At 51.2% G+C, this 18,792-nt stretch overlaps 1 protein-coding gene across 1 annotated transcript in view; it reads left to right on the top strand.

Moving 5' to 3' along the window:
* The first annotated feature begins 266 nt into the window (after nt 1–266).
* Nucleotides 267–18,792, top strand: part of PELO (pelota mRNA surveillance and ribosome rescue factor) — a 52,575-nt gene continuing 34,049 nt past the window's right edge. The window contains 5 exon segments of the mRNA XM_076058576.1: nt 267–419; nt 6,620–6,712; nt 9,468–9,618; nt 13,790–13,880; nt 15,421–15,584. Coding sequence (XP_075914691.1) covers nt 382–419; nt 6,620–6,712; nt 9,468–9,618; nt 13,790–13,880; nt 15,421–15,584 — 537 coding nt within the window. The 5' untranslated portion in view covers nt 267–381.

The raw sequence follows: 18,792 nt of genomic DNA, 5'->3' as shown, positions 1-18,792 counted from the left end.
CGCGGTTTGGGAATGGGGCTCGTGTGTCGTGACGTCATCACGCAGGGTAGCCGCGGTTTGTGAGTGGGGCTCGTACGTCGTGACGTAATCACGCAGGGTAGCCGCGGTTTGTGAGAATGGGGCTCGTGCGTCGTGACGTCATCACGCAGGATATCCGCGGTTTATGAGAATGGGGCTCGTGCGTCGTGACGTCATCACGCAGGGTAACCGCGGTTTGTGAGAATGGGGGCACGTGCGTCGTGACGTAATCACGCAGGGTAGCCGCGGTTTGTTATAATGGGGGCCGTGCGTGCTGACGTCATCACGCAGTGCGTCAACTTCTTCGTGACGTCATCGCGCACGGTTCCGTCGCCCCCCTGCCGGGCTTGAGCGACGGCGAAGATGAAGCTCGTGAACAAAATCCTGGACAAGGACTCGGGGTGAGGGGGGGGTGGGGGGGGTGAGGGGGTGAGGTGAGGGGGGTGGGGGGGTGAGTGAGGGGGTGAGGTGAGGGGGGTGGGGGGTGAGGTGAGGGGGGTGGGGGGGTGAGGGGTGGGGGGGTGAGTGAGGGGGTGAGTGAGTGAGGGGTGGGGTGAGTGAGGGGGGTGAGGTGAGGGGGGTGGGGGGGTGAGGTGAGGGGGGTGGGGGGGTGAGGGGGTGAGGGGTGGGGGGGTGAGTGAGGGAGGTGAGGAGGTGAGGGGGTGAGGGGTGAGTGAGGGGGTGAGGGGTGGGGTGAGTGAGGGGGTGAGTGAGTGAGGGGGTGAGGGGTGGGGTGAGGGGTGGGTGAGGGGTGAGGGGTGGGGGGTGAGTGAGTGAGGTGAGGGGGTGAGTGAGGGGGGTGAGGTGAGGGGGGTGAGGGGGTGAGTGAGTGAGGTGAGGGGGTGAGTGAGGGGGGTGAGGTGAGGGGGGTGAGGGGGTGAGTGAGGGGGTGAGGTGAGGGGGGTGGGGGGGTGAGTGAGGGGGTGAGGTGAGGGGGGTGGGGGGGTGAGGTGAGGGGGGTGGGGGGGTGAGGGGTGGGGGGGTGAGTGAGGGGGGTGAGGTGAGGGGGGTGGGGGGGTGAGGGGTGGGGGGGTGAGTGAGGGGGTGAGGTGAGGGGGGTGGGGGGGTGAGTGAGGGGGGTGAGGTGAGGGGGTGAGTGAGTGAGGGGGATCACCACTGTACCAAGCGAGTGCGTGTACAGTAGAGCACAGTGTGGTACCGGAACGGCGGATGTCAGGGGGGCAGGGCACAGTGCGTGCACTGTACTACAGTGCGCGCGCTCACTGTAGTACAGTGTGCACAGTGCACTAGTGTACTGTGTGATGTGTACTGTGTGTACTGTGTGTGTGTACTGTGTGTACTGTGTGTGTGTACTGTGTGTACTGTGTGTGTACTGTGTGTGTGTACTGTGTGTGTGCTATGTACTGTGTGTGTACTGTGTGTACTGTGTGATGTGTACTGTGTGATGTGTACTGTGTGTGTACTGTGTGATGTGTACTGTGTGTACTGTGTGTGATGTGTACTGTGTGTACTGTGTGTGTACTGTGTGTGTGTACTGTGTGTGTGTACTGTGTGATGTGTACTGTGTGTGTACTGTGTGATGTGTACTGTGTGTACTGTGTGTGATGTGTACTGTGTGTACTGTGTGTGTGTACTGTGTGTGTGTACTGTGTGTGTGTACTGTGTGTGTGTACTGTGTGTACTGTGTGATGTGTACTGTGTGATGTGTACTGTGTGTGTACTGTGTGATGTGTACTGTGTGTGTGTGTACTGTGTGTGTGTACTGTGTGTGTACTGTGTGTACTGTGTGTGTACTGTGTGTGTGTACTGTGATGTGTACTGTGTGTACTGTGTGATGTGTACTGTGTGTACTGTGTGTGTACTGTGTGTGTGTACTGTGTGTGTGTACTGTGTGATGTGTACTGTGTGTGTGTACTGTGTGTGTACTGTGTGTGTGTACTGTGTGTGTGTACTGTGTGTGTGTACTGTGTGTGTACTGTGTGTGTGTACTGTGTGTGTGTACTGTGTGTGTGTACTGTGTGTACTGTGTGATGTGTACTGTGTGGTGTGTACTGTGTGTACTGTGTGATGTGTACTGTGTGATGTGTACTGTGTGTGTACTGTGTGATGTGTACTGTGTGATGTGTACTGTGTGTGTGTGTGTACTGTGTGTGTGTACTGTGTGTGTACTGTGTGTGTGTACTGTGTGTGCACTGCGTGATGTGTACTGTGTGTGTACTGTGTGTGTGTACTGTGTGATGTGTACTGTGTGATGTGTACTGTGTGTGTGTGTGTACTGTGTGTGTGTACTGTGTGTGTACTGTGTGTGTGTACTGTGTGTGTGTACTGTGTGTGTACTGTGTGTGTGTACTGTGTGTGTGTACTGTGTGTGTACTGTGTGATGTGTACTGTGTGATGTGTACTGTGTGTGTGTGTGTGTACTGTGTGTGTGTACTGTGTGTGTGTACTGTGTGTACTGTGTGTGTGTACTGTGTGTGTACTGTGTGTGTGCTATGTACTGTGTGTGTACTGTGTGTACTGTGTGATGTGTACTGTGTGATGTGTACTGTGTGTGTACTGTGTGATGTGTACTGTGTGTACTGTGTGTGATGTGTACTGTGTGTACTGTGTGTGTACTGTGTGTGTGTACTGTGTGTGTGTACTGTGTGTGTGTACTGTGTGTACTGTGTGATGTGTACTGTGTGATGTGTACTGTGTGTGTGCTGTGTGATGTGTACTGTGTGATGTGTACTGTGTGTGTGTGTGTACTGTGTGTGTGTACTGTGTGTGTACTGTGTGTGTGTACTGTGTGTGTACTGTGTGTGTGTACTGTGATGTGTACTGTGTGTACTGTGTGATGTGTACTGTGTGTACTGTGTGTGTACTGTGTGTGTGTACTGTGTGTGTGTACTGTGTGATGTGTACTGTGTGTGTGTACTGTGTGTGTACTGTGTGTGTGTACTGTGTGTGTGTACTGTGTGTGTACTGTGTGTGTGTACTGTGTGTGTGTACTGTGTGTGTGTACTGTGTGTACTGTGTGATGTGTACTGTGTGATGTGTACTGTGTGTGTACTGTGTGATGTGTACTGTGTGATGTGTACTGTGTGTGTGTGTGTACTGTGTGTGTGTACTGTGTGTGTACTGTGTGTGTGTACTGTGTGTGTACTGTGTGTGTGTACTGTGATGTGTACTGTGTGTACTGTGTGATGTGTACTGTGTGTACTGTGTGTGTACTGTGTGTGTGTACTGTGTGTGTGTACTGTGTGTGTGTACTGTGTGATGTGTACTGTGTGTGTGTACTGTGTGTGTACTGTGTGTGTGTACTGTGTGTGTGTACTGTGTGTGTACTGTGTGATGTGTACTGTGTGTGTGCTATGTACTGTGTGTGTACTGTGTGATGTGTACTGTGTGTACTGTGTGATGTGTACTGTGTGATGTGTACTGTGTGATGTGTACTGTGTGTGTACTGTGTGATGTGTACTGTGTGTGTGTGTGTACTGTGTGTGTGTACTGTGTGTGTACTGTGTGTGTGTACTGTGTGTGCACTGCGTGATGTGTACTGTGTGTGTACTGTGTGTGTGTACTGTGTGATGTGTACTGTGTGATGTGTACTGTGTGTGTGTGTACTGTGTGTGTGTACTGTGTGTGTACTGTGTGTGTGTACTGTGTGTGTGTACTGTGTGTGTACTGTGTGTGTGTACTGTGTGTGTGTACTGTGTGTGTACTGTGTGATGTGTACTGTGTGATGTGTACTGTGTGTGTGTGTGTACTGTGTGTGTGTACTGTGTGTGTGTACTGTGTGTGTACTGTGTGTGTGTACTGTGTGTGTGTACTGTGTGTGTACTGTGTGTGTGTGTACTGTGTGTGTGTGTACTGTGTGTGTACTGTGTGATGTGTACTGTGTGATGTGTACTGTGTGTGTGTGTGTTCTGTGTGTGTGTACTGTGTGTGTACTGTGTGTGTGTACTGTGTGTGCACTGAGTGATGTGTACTGTGTGTGTACTGTGTGTGTGTACTGTGTGATGTGTACTGTGTGATGTGTACTGTGTGTGTGTGTGTACTGTGTGTGTGTACTGTGTGTGTGTACTGTGTGTGTACTGTGTGTGTGTACTGTGTGTGTGTACTGTGTGTGTACTGTGTGTGTGTACTGTGTGTGTGTACTGTGTGTGTACTGTGTGATGTGTACTGTGTGATGTGTACTGTGTATGTGTGTGTACTGTGTGTGTGTACTGTGTGTGTGTACTGTGTGTACTGTGTGTGTGTACTGTGTGTACTGTGTGTGTACTGTGTGTGTGTACTGTGTGTACTGTGTGTGTACTGTGTGTGTGTACTGTGTGTGTACTGTGTGTGTGTACTGTGTGTGTGTACTGTGTGTGTGTACTATGTACTGTGTGTGTACTGTGTGTGTGTACTGTGTAATGTGTACTGTGTGATGTGTACTGTGTGATGTGTACTGTGTGTGTACTGTGTGATGTGTACTGTGTGTGTGTACTGTGTGTGTACTGTGTGTGTGTACTGTGTGTGTACTGTGTGTGTGTACTGTGTGTGTACTGTGTGTGTACTATGTACTGTGTGTGTACTGTGTGTGTGTACTATGTACTGTGTGTGTACTGTGTGTGTGTACTGTGTGTACTGTGTGTACTGTGTGTGTGTACTGTGTGTACTGTGTGTGTGTACTGTGTGTGTACTGTGTGTGTGTACTGTGTGTGTACTGTGTGTGTGTACTGTGTGTGTACTGTGTGTGTGTACTGTGTGTGTACTGTGTGTGTACTGTGTGTGTACTGTGTGTGTGTACTGTGTGTACTGTGTGTGTGTACTGTGTGTACTGTGTGTGTGTACTGTGTGTGTACTGTGTGTGTGTACTGTGTGTGTACTGTGTGTGTGTGTGTACTGTGTGTGTACTGTGTGTGTACTGTGTGTGTACTGTGTGTGTGTACTGTGTGATGTGTACTGTGTGTGTGTACTGTGTGTGTACTGTGTGTGTGTACTGTGTGTGTACTGTGTGTGTGTACTGTGTGTGTACTGTGTGTGTACTGTGTGTGTACTGTGTGTGTGTACTGTGTGATGTGTACTGTGTGTGTGTACTGTGTGTGTACTGTGTGTGTGTACTGTGTGATGTGTACTGTGTGTGTGTACTGTGTGTGTACTGTGTGTGTGTACTGTGTGTGTACTGTGTGTGTACTGTGTGTGTGTACTGTGTGTGTACTGTGTGTGTGTACTATGTGTGTACTGTGTGTGTACTGTGTGTGTACTGTGTGTGTGTACTGTGTGATGTGTACTGTGTGTGTGTACTGTGTGTGTACTGTGTGTGTGTACTGTGTGTGTACTATGTGTGTACTGTGTGTGTACTGTGTGTGTACTATGTACTGTGTGTGTACTGTGTGATGTGTACTGTGTGTGTGTACTGTGTGTGTACTGTGTGTGTGTACTGTGTGTGTACTATGTGTGTACTGTGTGTGTACTGTGTGTGTACTATGTACTGTGTGTGTACTGTGTGTGTGTACTGTGTGTGTGTACTGTGTGTGTGTACTGTGTGTGTGTAATGTGTACTGTGTGATGTGTACTGTGTGTGTGTACTGTGTGTGTGTAATGTGTACTGTGTGATGTGTACTGTGTGTGTGTACTGTGTGTGTGTACTGTGTGTGTGTACTGTGTGTGTACTGTGTGTACTGTGTGTGTGTACTATGTGTGTGTACTGTGTGTGTGTACTGTGTGTGTACTGTGTGTGTGTACTATGTGTGTGTACTGTGTGTGTGTACTGTGTGTGTGTACTGTGTGTGTACTGTGTGTGTACTGTGTGTGTGTACTGTGTGTGTGTACTGTGTGTACTGTGTGTACTGTGTGTGTACTGTGTGTGTACTGTGTGTGTGTGTGTACTGTGTGTGTACTGTGTGTGTACTGTGTGTGTGTACTGTGTGTGTACTGTGTGTGTGTACTGTGTGTGTACTGTGTGTGTACTGTGTGTGTACTGTGTGTGTGTACTGTGTGTGTACTGTGTGTGTGTACTGTGTGTGTACTGTGTGTGTGTACTGTGTGTGTGTACTGTGTGTGTACTGTGTGTGTACTGTGTGATGTGTACTGTGTGATGTGTACTGTGTGTGTACTGTGTGTGTGTACTGTGTGTGTGTACTGTGTGTGTACTGTGTGTGTGTACTGTGTGTGTGTACTGTGTGTGTGTACTATGTGTGTGTGTGTACTGTGTGTGTACTATGTGTGTGTACTGTGTGTGTGTACTGTGTGTGTGTACTGTGTGTACTGTGTGATGTGTACTGTGTGTGTGTACTGTGTGTGTACTGTGTGTGTGTACTGTGTGTGTACTGTGTGTGTGTACTGTGTGTGTGTACTGTGTGTGTACTGTGTGTGTGTACTGTGTGTACTGTGTGTGTGTACTGTGTGTGTACTGTGTGTGTGTACTGTGTGTGTGTACTGTGTGTGTGTACTGTGTGTACTGTGTGTGTGTACTGTGTGTGTACTGTGTGTGTGTGTACTGTGTGTGTGTACTGTGTGTGTGTACTGTGTGTGTGTACTGTGTGTGTGTACTGTGTGATGTGTACTGTGTGTGTGTACTGTGTGTGTACTGTGTGTGTGTACTGTGTGATGTGTACTGTGTGATGTGTACTGTGTGTGTGTACTGTGTGTGTACTGTGTGTGTGTACTGCAGGCAGATCACGCTGATTCCAGAGGAGGCTGAAGACATGTGGCACACCTACAACCTGGTGCAGCCTGGCGACAGTGTGAGGGCGTCCACCATCCGGTAGAGACTCTCACTGTGTGTCACTGTGTGTGTGTACCTGTGTGTGTGTGTGTCTGTGTGTGTGTGTCTGTGTCTCACTGTGTGTGTGTCTCACTGTGTGTCACTGTGTGTGTGTACCTGTGTGTGTGTGTGTCTGTGTGTGTGTGTGTCTGTGTCTCACTGTGTGTGTGTCTCACTGTGTGTCACTGTGTACCTGTGTGTGTGTGTGTCTGTGTGTGTGTGTGTCTCACTGTGTGTGTGTCTCACTGTGTGTCACTGTGTGTGTGTCTCACTGTGTGTCACTGTGTGTCACTGTGTGTGTGTCTCACTGTGTGTCACTGTGTGTCACTGTGTGTGTGTCTCACTGTGTGTCACTGTGTGTCTGTGTGTGTGTCTCACTGTGTGTCACTGTGTGTCTCTGTGTGTGTCTCACTGTGTGTCACTGTGTGTCTCTGTGTGTGTCTCACTGTGTGTGTGTCTCACTGTGTGTGTGTGTCTCACTTTGTGTCACTGTGTGTCTCTGTGTGTGTGTCTCACTGTGTGTGTGTCTCACTGTGTGTGTGTGTGTGTCTCACTGTATGTCACTGTGTGTCTCTGTGTGTGTCTCACTGTATGTGTGTCTCACTGTGTGTGTGTGTCTCACTGTGTGTCACTGTGTCTCACTTTGTGTGTGTGTGTGTCTCACTGTGTGTCACTGTGTGTGTGTCACTGTGTGTGTACCTGTGTGTGTGTCTCACTGTGTGTGTCTGTGTCTGTGTCTCACTGTGTGTGTGTGTGTGTCTCACTGTGTGTCACTGTGTCTCACTGTGTGTGTGTGTGTCTCACTGTGTGTAGCTGTGTGTGTGTCTCACTGTGTGTGTCTGTGTCTGTGTCTCACTGTGTGTGTCTGTGTCTATGTCTGTGTGTGTGTGTCTCACTGTGTGTCACTGTGTGTGTGTCACTGTGTGTGTACCTGTGTGTGTGTCTCACTGTGTGTGTCTGTGTCTGTGTCTCACTGTGTGTGTGTGTGTCTCACTGTGTGTCACTGTGTCTCACTGTGTGTGTGTGTGTGTCTCACTGTGTGTACCTGTGTGTGTGTCTCACTGTGTGTGTCTGTGTCTGTGTCTCACTGTGTGTGTCTGTGTCTATGTCTGTGTGTGTGTGTCTCACTGTGTGTCACTGTGTGTCTCTGTGTGTGTCTCACTGTGTGTGTGTCTCACTATGTGTGTGTCTCACTGTGTGTCACTGTGTGTCACTGTGTGTGTGTCTCACTGTGTGTGTGTCTCACTGTGTGTGTGTGTCTCACTGTGTGTGTGTCTCACTGTGTGTGTGTCTGTGTGTGTGTCACTGTGTGTGTGTCTCACTGTGTGTGTGTCTCACTGTGTGTGTGTCTCACTGTGTGTGTGTCTCACTGTGTGTGTGTGTGTCTCACTGTGTGTGCGTGTGTCTCACTGTGTGTGTGTCTCACTGTGTGTGTGTGTCTCACTGTGTGTGTGTCTCACTGTGTGTGTCTCACTGTGTGTGTGTGTGTCTCACTGTGTGTGTGTGTGTCTCACTGTGTGTGTGTCTCACTGTGTGTGTCTCACTGTGTGTGTGTGTGTGTCTCACTGTGTGTGTCTCACTGTGTGTGTGTGTCTCACTGTGTGTGTGTGTGTGTCTCACTGTGTGTGTCTCACTGTGTGTGTCTCACTGTGTGTGTGTGTCTCACTGTGTGTGTGTCTCACTGTGTGTGTCTCACTGTGTGTGTGTGTCTCACTGTGTGTGTGTGTGTCTCACTGTGTGTGTGTCTCACTGTGTGTGTGTCTCACTGTGTGTGTGTGTGTGTCTCACTGTGTGTGTCTCACTGTGTGTGTGTGTCTCACTGTGTGTGTGTCTCACTGTGTGTGTGTGTCTCACTGTGTGTGTGTGTGTCTCACTGTGTGTGTGTCTCACTGTGTGTGTGTCTCACTGTGTGTGTGTATGTGTCTCACTGTGTGTGTGTCTCACTGTGTGTGTGTCTCACTGTGTGTGTGTCTCATTGTGTGTGTGTGTCTCACTGTGTGTGTGTGTCACTGTGTGTGTGTGTGTCTCACTGTGTGTGTGTCTCACTGTGTGTGTGTGTCACTGTGTGTGTACCTGTGTGTGTCACTGTGTGTGTGTCTGTGTGTGTGTGTCTATGTCTGTGTGTGTGTCTATGTGTGTGTGTGTGTCTGTGTGTGTGTGTGTCTGTGTGTGTGTGTCTATGTGTGTGTGTGTGTCTGTGTGTGTGTGTGTCTGTGTGTGTGTCTGTGTGTGTGTCTGTGTCTCACTGTGTGTGTGTCTGTGTCTCACTGTGTGTGTGTCTCACTGTGTGTGTACCTGTGTGTGTCACTGTGTCTGTGTCTATGTCTGTGTGTCTATGTGTGTTTGTGTGTGTGTCTGTGTGTGTGTCTGTGTGTGTGTCTGTGTGTGTGTGTGTACCTGTGTGTGTCTCACTGTGTGTGTGTCTGTGTGTGTTTCACTGTGTGTGTCTGTGTGTCTCACTGTGTGTGTGTGTGTCACTGTGTGTCTGTGTGTGTGTGTGTCTGTGTGTGTGTCTGTGTGTGTGTGTACCTGTGTGTGTCTCACTGTGTGTGTGTCTGTGTTTGTGTGTGTCTCACTGTGTGTGTCTGTGTGTGTGTGTATCTGTGTGTCTCTGTGTGTCTCCGTGTGTCTCCCTGTGTCTCTCTGTGTTTCTCCGTGTGTCTCTCACCCTCCCTCACCCTCACCATCTCTCTCACCCTCACCATCTCCCTCCCTCACCCTCACCACCCTCACTCCGCTCACCCGCCCTCACCAGCAAGGTAACCACCGAGACGGTGACGGGCAGCGTGGGGAGCTCGCGAGTCCGCACGACGCTCACCTTGTGCGTCGAGTCCACCGACTTTGATGCCCACGGCTGCCTCCTGCGTGTCAAGGGCAAGAACATCCAGGAGAACGAGCACGTCAAGGTGAGGAGCAGCCGGCTCGCTCACCGGCTCGCTCACCGGCTCGCTCACCGGCTCGCACACCGGCTCGCTCACCGGCTCGCTCACCGGCTCGCTCGCCAACTCGCCGGCTCGCTCGCTCACCAACTCGCTCACCAACTCGCATACCAACTCGCTCACCAACTCACTCACCAACTCGCTCAGCCACTCACCAACTCGCTCACCAACTCGCTCACCAACTCGCTCACCCGCTCGCTCACCAACTCACTCACGAACTCGCTCGCCAACTCGCTCATCCGCTCGCTCACCAACTCGCTCACCAACACACTCACCAATACACTCACCAACTCGCTCACCAATTCGCACACCAACTCGCTCACCGGCTCGCTCACCAACTCACTCACCCATTCACTCACCAACTCGCTTACCAACTCGCTCGCCACCTCACTCACCAACTCGCTCAGCCACTCACCAACTCGCTCACCAACTCGCTTACCAACTCGCTCACCAACTCGCTCACCCGCTCGCTCACCAACTCACTCACGAACTCGCTCGCCAACTCGCTCACCCGCTCGCTCACCAACTCGCTCACCAACACACTCACCAATACACTCACCAACTCGCTCACCAATTCGCACACCAACTCGCTCACCAACTCGCTCACCAACTCGCTCACCCACTCGCTCAACAACTCACTCACCAACTCACTCACCAACTCGCTCAGCCACTCACCAACTCGCTCGCCAACTCGCTCACCAACTCGCTCACCCGCTCGCTCACCCGCTCGCTCACCCGCTCGCTCACCAACTCACTCACGAACTCGCTCGCCAACTCGCTCATCCGCTCGCTCACCAACTCGCTCACCAACACACTCACCAATACACTCACCAACTCGCTCACCAATTCGCACACCAACTCGCTCACCAACTCGCTCACCGGCTCGCTCACCCGCTCGCTCAACAACTCACTCACCAACTCACTCACCAACTCGCTCAGCCACTCACCAACTCGCTCGCCAACTCGCTCACCAACTCGCTCACCTGCTCGCTCACCAACTCACTCACGAACTCGCTCGCCAACTCGCTCACCCGCTCGCTCACCAACTCGCTCACCGACACACTCACCAATACACTCACCAACTCGCTCACCAATTCGCACACCAACTCGCTCACCGGCTCGCTCACCAACTCGCTCACCAACTCGCTTACCAACTCACTCACCAACTCACTCACCAATTCGCTCAGCCACTCACCAACTCGCTCGCCAACTCGCTCAACAACTCGCTCGCCAACTCGCTCACCCGCTCACTCACCAACTCACTCACCAACACACTCACCAATACACTCACCAACTCGCTCACCAATTCGCACACCAACTCGCTCACCAACTCGCTCACCAACTCGCTCACCCGCTCGCTCAACAACTCACTCACCAACTCGCTCGCCAACTCGCTCACCAACTCGCTCACCAGCTCGCTCACCCGCTCGCTCACCAACTCGCTCACCAACTCGCTCACCCGCTCGCTCACCAACTCGCTCACCCGCTCGCTCACCAATTTGCTCACCAACTCGCTCACCCGCTCGCTCACCAACTCGCTCACCAACTCGCTCACCCGCTCGCTCACCAACTCACTCACCAACTCGCTCGCCAACTCGCTCACCAACTCGCTCACCAACTCGCTCACCCGCTCGCTCACCAATTTGCTCACCAACTCGCTCACCCGCTCGCTCACCAACTCGCTCGCCCACTCGCTCACCAACTCGCTCACCAACTCACCAAATTTTTGAAGGTGGAGGGGTTACCAGCCCCTCGCACCCGTCCAGAGCCCCCGTTTAGCCACTGTGGTGGACACAGACGCCATGAGGGGAGGAGCCAATCAGAATTGGCCCTCCCCCCACAGCACTGTCCACAACAGAGTTGCCCGTCCGGCACCGCAAGGAGGTAGGGGGTTGTTTTGCCGGACACAGACACACACACACACACACATAGACACACACACACAGACACACACACACACATAGACACACACACACACACATAGACACACACAGACACACACACATAGACACAACAACAACAACCGCCATTCGCCACTAAGTGGCGGTGACGTCACCACGACGCTTGTGCCAGGCTATGTGCACCCTGAGGCCACGTGAAGTGTCGAACGCCCGCTGGCAGGAGGTCACTGGGCAGACCCAGGTGCCACGGGTCGACTGACTGAGATGACTGGCTGATGCACCACCTGTGCCCCCTACTGTGCCAACCTGCTGTGCTTTAGCCACCCGGCGCTCCGCTCGTTGTTCTGAGCGTTGCTCCTCCGCCCTCCGTTGTTGTTGGAGGGCGACTGCCTCCAACTACCCAGTAGCATCCTTCACGAGCCTCCTCCACAGAGGCCGATCTTGACACCGCTGGTACCAGTCATCGGCAAGTCCACTCAGCTCCACGTCCTCCTGTACCACATCACTCCATCTCTTCTCTAGCTCGTGCCGCGCCCGCTTAGCCGCCTCAATCCGGCCGAACAAAAGCTGTTTCAGCATGCGGTGGCTGGGCATGCGGGCTACATGACCCAGCCATCGCAGCCTTGCCTGCCGGAGGAGCTCACCGATGGGACCCTGCCCAGATCTTTCAAGGATTTGTGAGCTCCTCACACAATCCAGCCTGGTTAAACCCAGGATGGATTCCCCCGGTACAGCTATTGAATGAGCAGCTATTACCAAATCATCGGCATACATAACGTGGTTGAGCAATAGGGAGCCATCCCTTGACCGCACCCGGGCATCGATCAGCCTCCCATTATATCTGTACCAAATGGAGATTCCCCCGGTACAGCTATTGAAGGCTTCACGAACTACGTGGTCAAAATAGATGTTAAATAATGTGGGAGCCAGAGGACATCCCTGTCGCACCCCAAGGTGTACAGGGAATGGCTCTGACTCCCGGCCACGTAGTTTTACCCGGGCCCGCTCACCATCTCAGTCAGTCGACCCGTGGCACCTGGGTCTGCCCCGTGATCTGCCAGCGGGCGTTCGACACTTCACCTGGCCTCAGGGTGCACATAGCCTGGCACAAGCGTCGTGGTGACGTCACCGCCACTTAGTGGCGAATGGCGGTTGTTGTTGTTGTATCTATGTGTGTGTGTGTGTCTGTGTGTCTGTGTGTGTGTGTCTATGTGTGTGTGTGTCTATGTGTGTGTGTGTCTATGTGTGTGTGTGTGTCTATGTGTGTGTGTGTGTCTATGTGTGTGTGTCTGTGTGTGTGTCTATGTGTGTGTGTGTCTATGTGTGTGTGTGTCTATGTGTGTGTGTCTATGTGTGTGTGTCTATGTGTGTGTCTGTGTGTGTCTATGTGTGTGTGTCTATGTGTGTGTGTCTATGTGTGTGTGTGTCTATGTGTGTGTGTGTCTATGTGTGTGTGTGTGTGTCTATGTGTGTGTGTGTCTATGTGTGTGTGTGTCTATGTGTGTGTGTGTCTATGTGTGTGTGTGTCTATGTGTGTGTGTGTATGTGTGTGTTTCTATGTGTGTGTCTGTGTGTGTGTCTATGTGTGTGTGTCTATGTGTGTGTGTGTCTATGTGTGTGTGTGTGTCTATGTGTGTGTGTCTATGTGTGTGTGTCTATGTGTGTGTGTCTATGTGTGTGTGTGTCTATGTGTGTGTGTCTATGTGTGTGTGTGTCTATGTGTGTGTGTGTCTATGTGTGTGTGTCTATGTGTGTGTGTCTATGTGTGTGTGTGTGTCTTTGTGTGTGTGTGTCTATGTGTGTGTGTGTCTATGTGTGTGTGTGTCTATGTGTGTGTGTCTATGTGTGTGTCTATGTGTGTGTGTCTATGTGTGTGTGTCTATGTGTGTGTGTCTATGTGTGTGTCTATGTGTCTATGTGTGTGTGTGTCTATGTGTGTGTGTCTATGTGTGTGTGTGTGTCTATGTGTGTGTGTCTATGTGTGTGTGTCTATGTGTGTGTGTCTATGTGTGTGTCTATGTGTCTATGTGTGTGTGTGTCTATGTGTGTGTGTCTATGTGTGTGTGTGTGTGTCTATGTGTGTGTGTCTATGTGTGTGTGTGTCTATGTGTGTGTGTGTGTCTGTGTGTGTGTGTGTCTATGTGTGTGTGTGTCTGTGTGTGTGTCTATGTGTGTGTGTGTATGTGTGTGTGTGTGTCTATGTGTGTGTGTCTATGTGTGTGTGTGTGTCTATGTAGATGGGCGCCTACCACACCATTGAACTGGAACAGAACCGCAAGTTCACGCTCGCCAAGAAGCACTGGGATAGCGTCACACTGGACAGAGTTGGTGGGTGGGGGTGTGGGGGTGGGTGGGGGTGGGTGGGGGTGTGGGGGTGGGTGGGGGTGGGTGGGGGTGGGTGGGGGTGTGGGGGTGGGTGGGGGTGGGTGGGGGTGTGGGGGTGGGTGGGGGTGGTTGGGGGTGGGTGGGGGTGGTTAGGTTAGGTTAGTGAGTGACTGAGTGGATGAGTGAGTGGATGAGTGAGTGAGTGAGTGGATGAGTGAGTGGATGAGTGAGTGAGTGAGTGGATGAGTGAGTGAGTGGATGAGTGAGTGAGTGGATAAGTGAGTGAGTGGATGAGTGAGTGGATGAGTGAGTGAGTGGATGAATGAGTGAGTGGATGAGTGAGTGAGTGGATGAGTGAGTGGATGGATGAATGAGTGAGTGGGTGAGTGAGTGAGTGGATGAGTGAGTGAGTGAGTGGATGAATGAGTGAGTGGATGAGTGAGTGAGTGGATGAGGGAATGAGTGGATGAGTGAGTGGATGAGTGAGTGGATGAATGAGTGAGTGGATGAGTGAGTGAGTGAGTGGATGAGGGAATGAGTGGATGAGTGAGTGGATGAGTGAGTGAGTGGATGAGTGAGTGAGTGGATGAATGAGTGAGTGGATGAGTGAGTGAGTGGATAAGTGAGTGAGTGGATGAGTGAGTGAGTGGATGAATGAGTGAGTGGATGAGTGAGTGAGTGGATGAGTGAGTGAGTGGATGAGTGAGTGGATGAATGAGTGAGTGAGTGGATGAGTGAGTGAGTGGATGAGTGAGTGAGTGAGTAGATGAGTGAGTGGATGAGTGAGTGGATGAGTGAGTGAGTGGATGAATGAGTGAGTGAGTGGATGAGTGAGTGAGTGGATGAGTGAGTGAGTGGATGAGTGAGTGGATGAGTGAGTGAGTGGATGAGTGAGTGGATGAGTGAGTGAGTGGATGAGTGAGGTAGTGGATGAGTGAGTGAGTGGATGAGTGAGTGAGTAAGTGGATGAGTGAGTGAGTGGATGAGTGAGTGAGTAGATGAGTGAGTGGATGAGTGAGGTAGTGGATGAGTGAGTGGATGAATGAGTGAGTGAGTGGATGAGTGAGTGAGTGGATGAGTGAGTGAGTGAGTAGATGAGTGAGTGGATGAGTGAGTGGATGAGTGAGTGAGTGGATGAATGAGTGAGTGAGTGGATGAGTGAGTGAGTGGATGAGTGAGTGAGTGGATGAGTGAGTGGATGAGTGAGTGAGTGGATGAGTGAGTGGATGAGTGAGTGAGTGGATGAGTGAGGTAGTGGATGAGTGAGTGAGTGGATGAGTGAGTGAGTAAGTGGATGAGTGAGTGAGTGGATGAGTGAGTGAGTAGATGAGTGAGTGAGTGGATGAGTGAGGTAGTGGATGAGTGAGTGGATGAATGAGTGAGTGAGTGGGTGGATGAATGAGTGAGTGGGTGAGTGAGTCTCTCCATGTCTCTCCCCGTGTCTCTCCCCCCGTGTCTCTCCCCCCGTGTCTCTCCCCGTGTCTCTCCCCGTGTCTCTCTGCGTATGTCTCTCTCCCGTGTCTCTCTGCGTGTGTCTGTGTAGACGAGGCTTGTGATCCAGCCCGTGCCGCCGATGTGGGTGCCGTGGTGATGCAGGAGGGCCTGGCCCACGTCTGCCTCCTGACGCCAGCCATGACGGCCTTGCGCTGCAAGGTGGAGCACAGCATACCGAGAAAACGTCGTGGTAGCTGTGCACAGCACGACAAGGTACACACAGACAGACACAGACACACACAGACACACACACACACAGCATACCGAGAAAACGTCGTGGTAGCTGTGCACAGCACGACAAGGTGTACACACACACAGACACACACACACACAGACACACACACAGACACACACACAGACACACACACAGACACACACAGACACAGACACACACACACACAGACACACACACACACAGACACACACACACACACACAGACACACAGATACACACACACAGACACACACAGCATACCGAGAAAACGTCGTGGTAGCTGTGCACAGCACGACAAGGTACACACACACACACACAGACACACACACAGATACACACACACAGACACACACACAGACACACACACACACACAGACACACACACACACAGACACACACACACAGACACACACACAGATACACACAGCATACCGAGAAAACGTCGTGGTAGCTGTGCACAGCACGACAAGGTACACACACACACACACAGACACACACACAGATACACACACACAGACACACACACAGACACACACACACACACACAGACACACACACACACAGACACACACACACAGACACACACACAGATACACACAGCATACCGAGAAAACGTCGTGGTAGCTGTGCACAGCACGACAAGGTGTACACACACACACACAGATACACAGATACACACACACACACACAGACACACACACACACACAGACACACACACACAGACACACACAGCATACCGAGAAAACGTCGTGGTAGCTGTGCACAGCACGACAAGGTACACACAGACACAGACAGACACACACACACAGATACACACAGACACACAGTCACACACACACAGATACACACACACAGACACACACACACACACAGACACACACACAGACACACACACACACACAGACACACACACACACAGACACACACAGCATACCGAGAAAACGTCGTGGTAGCTGTGCACAGCACGACAAGGTACACACACACACACAGACACACACACAGACACACACACACACACAGACACACACACAGACACACACAGCATACCGAGAAAACGTCGTGGTAGCTGTGCACAGCACGACAAGGTACACACACACACAGACACACACACACACACACAGACACACACACACAGATACACACACACACACAGATACACACACACACACAGATACACACACAGATACACACACAGACACACACACACACAGACACACAGATACACACAGATACACACACAGATACACACACAGATACACACACACACACAGCATACCGAGAAAACGTCGTGGTAGCTGTGCACAGCACGACAAGGTACACACACACACACAGATACACAGATACACACACACACACACAGATACACACAGACACACACAGCATACCGAGAAAACGTCGTGGTAGCTGTGCACAGCACGACAAGGTACACACACACACAGACACACACACACACACAGACACACACAGATACGCACACACATAGATACACACACATACACACAGACACACACAGATACACAGATACACACACACACAGACATACACACACACACAGCATACCGAGAAAACGTCGTGGTAGCTGTGCACAGCACGACAAGGTACACACACACACAGACACACACACACACACAGATACACACAGACACACACACAGACACACACACATATACACACAGCATACCGAGAAAACGTCGTGGTAGCTGTGCACAGCACAAGGTACACACACACACAGATACACACACAGACACACACACACACACAGATACACACAGACACACACACAGACACACACAGCATACCGAGAAAACGTCGTGGTAGCTGTGCACAGCACGACAAGGTACACACACACACACAGATACACAGATACACACACACACAGACATACACACACACAGCATACCGAGAAAACGTCGTGGTAGCTGTGCACAGCACGACAAGGTACACACATACACAGACACACACACAGATACACACATACAGACACACACACAGACACACACAGCATACCGAGAAAACGTCGTAGTAGCTGTGCACAGCACGACAAGGTACACACACACACACAGATACACAGATACACACACACACAGACATACACACACACAGCATACCGAGAAAACGTCGTGGTAGCTGTGCACAGCACGACAAGGTACACACACACACAGACACACACACACAGATACACACAGACACACACACAGACACACACACATATACACACAGCATACCGAGAAAACGTCGTGGTAGCTGTGCACAGCACAAGGTACACACACACACAGATACACACACAGACACACACACACAGATACACACAGACACACACACAGACACACACAGACACACAGCATACCGAGAAAACGTCGTGGTAGCTGTGCACAGCACGACAAGGTACACACACACACACAGATACACAGATACACACACACACAGACATACACACACACAGCATACCGAGAAAACGTCGTGGTAGCTGTGCACAGCACGACAAGGTACACACACACAGACAGATACACACACACAGTGTGACACACACACACAGACACACACAGACACAGATACACACACACACAGATACAGACACACACACACACACAGACACACACACAGATACACACACAGACACACACACATAGATACACACACAGACACACACAGCATACCGAGAAAACGTCGTGGTAGCTGTGCACAGCACGACAAGGTACACACACACACACACAGACACACACACAGATACACACACACAGACACACACACAGACACACACAGCATACCGAGAAAACGTCGTGGTAGCTGTGCACAGCACGACAAGGTACACACACACACACACAGACACACACACAGATACACACACACAGACACACACACAGACACACACACACACACAGACACACACACACACAGACACACACACACAGACACACACACAGATACACACAGCATACCGAGAAAACGTCGTGGTAGCTGTGCACAGCACGACAAGGTGTACACACACACACACAGATACACAGATACACACACACACACAGACACACACACACACACAGACACACACACACAGACACACACAGCATACCGAGAAAACGTCGTGGTAGCTGTGCACAGCACGACAAGGTACACACAGACACAGACAGACACACACACACAGATACACACAGACACACAGTCACACACACACAGATACACACACACAGACACACACACACACACAG

Source organism: Petromyzon marinus (assembly GCF_048934315.1).
Source record: "Petromyzon marinus isolate PM22_M1 ecotype Great Lakes invasive population chromosome 77 unlocalized genomic scaffold, UKy_Petmar_22M1.pri1.0 chr77_unloc.1, whole genome shotgun sequence".
Taxonomy (NCBI): Eukaryota; Metazoa; Chordata; class Hyperoartia; order Petromyzontiformes; family Petromyzontidae; genus Petromyzon; species Petromyzon marinus.
Note: the sequence above shows the minus strand (reverse complement) of the source record. Positions and strands in the feature narration are given on the sequence as shown.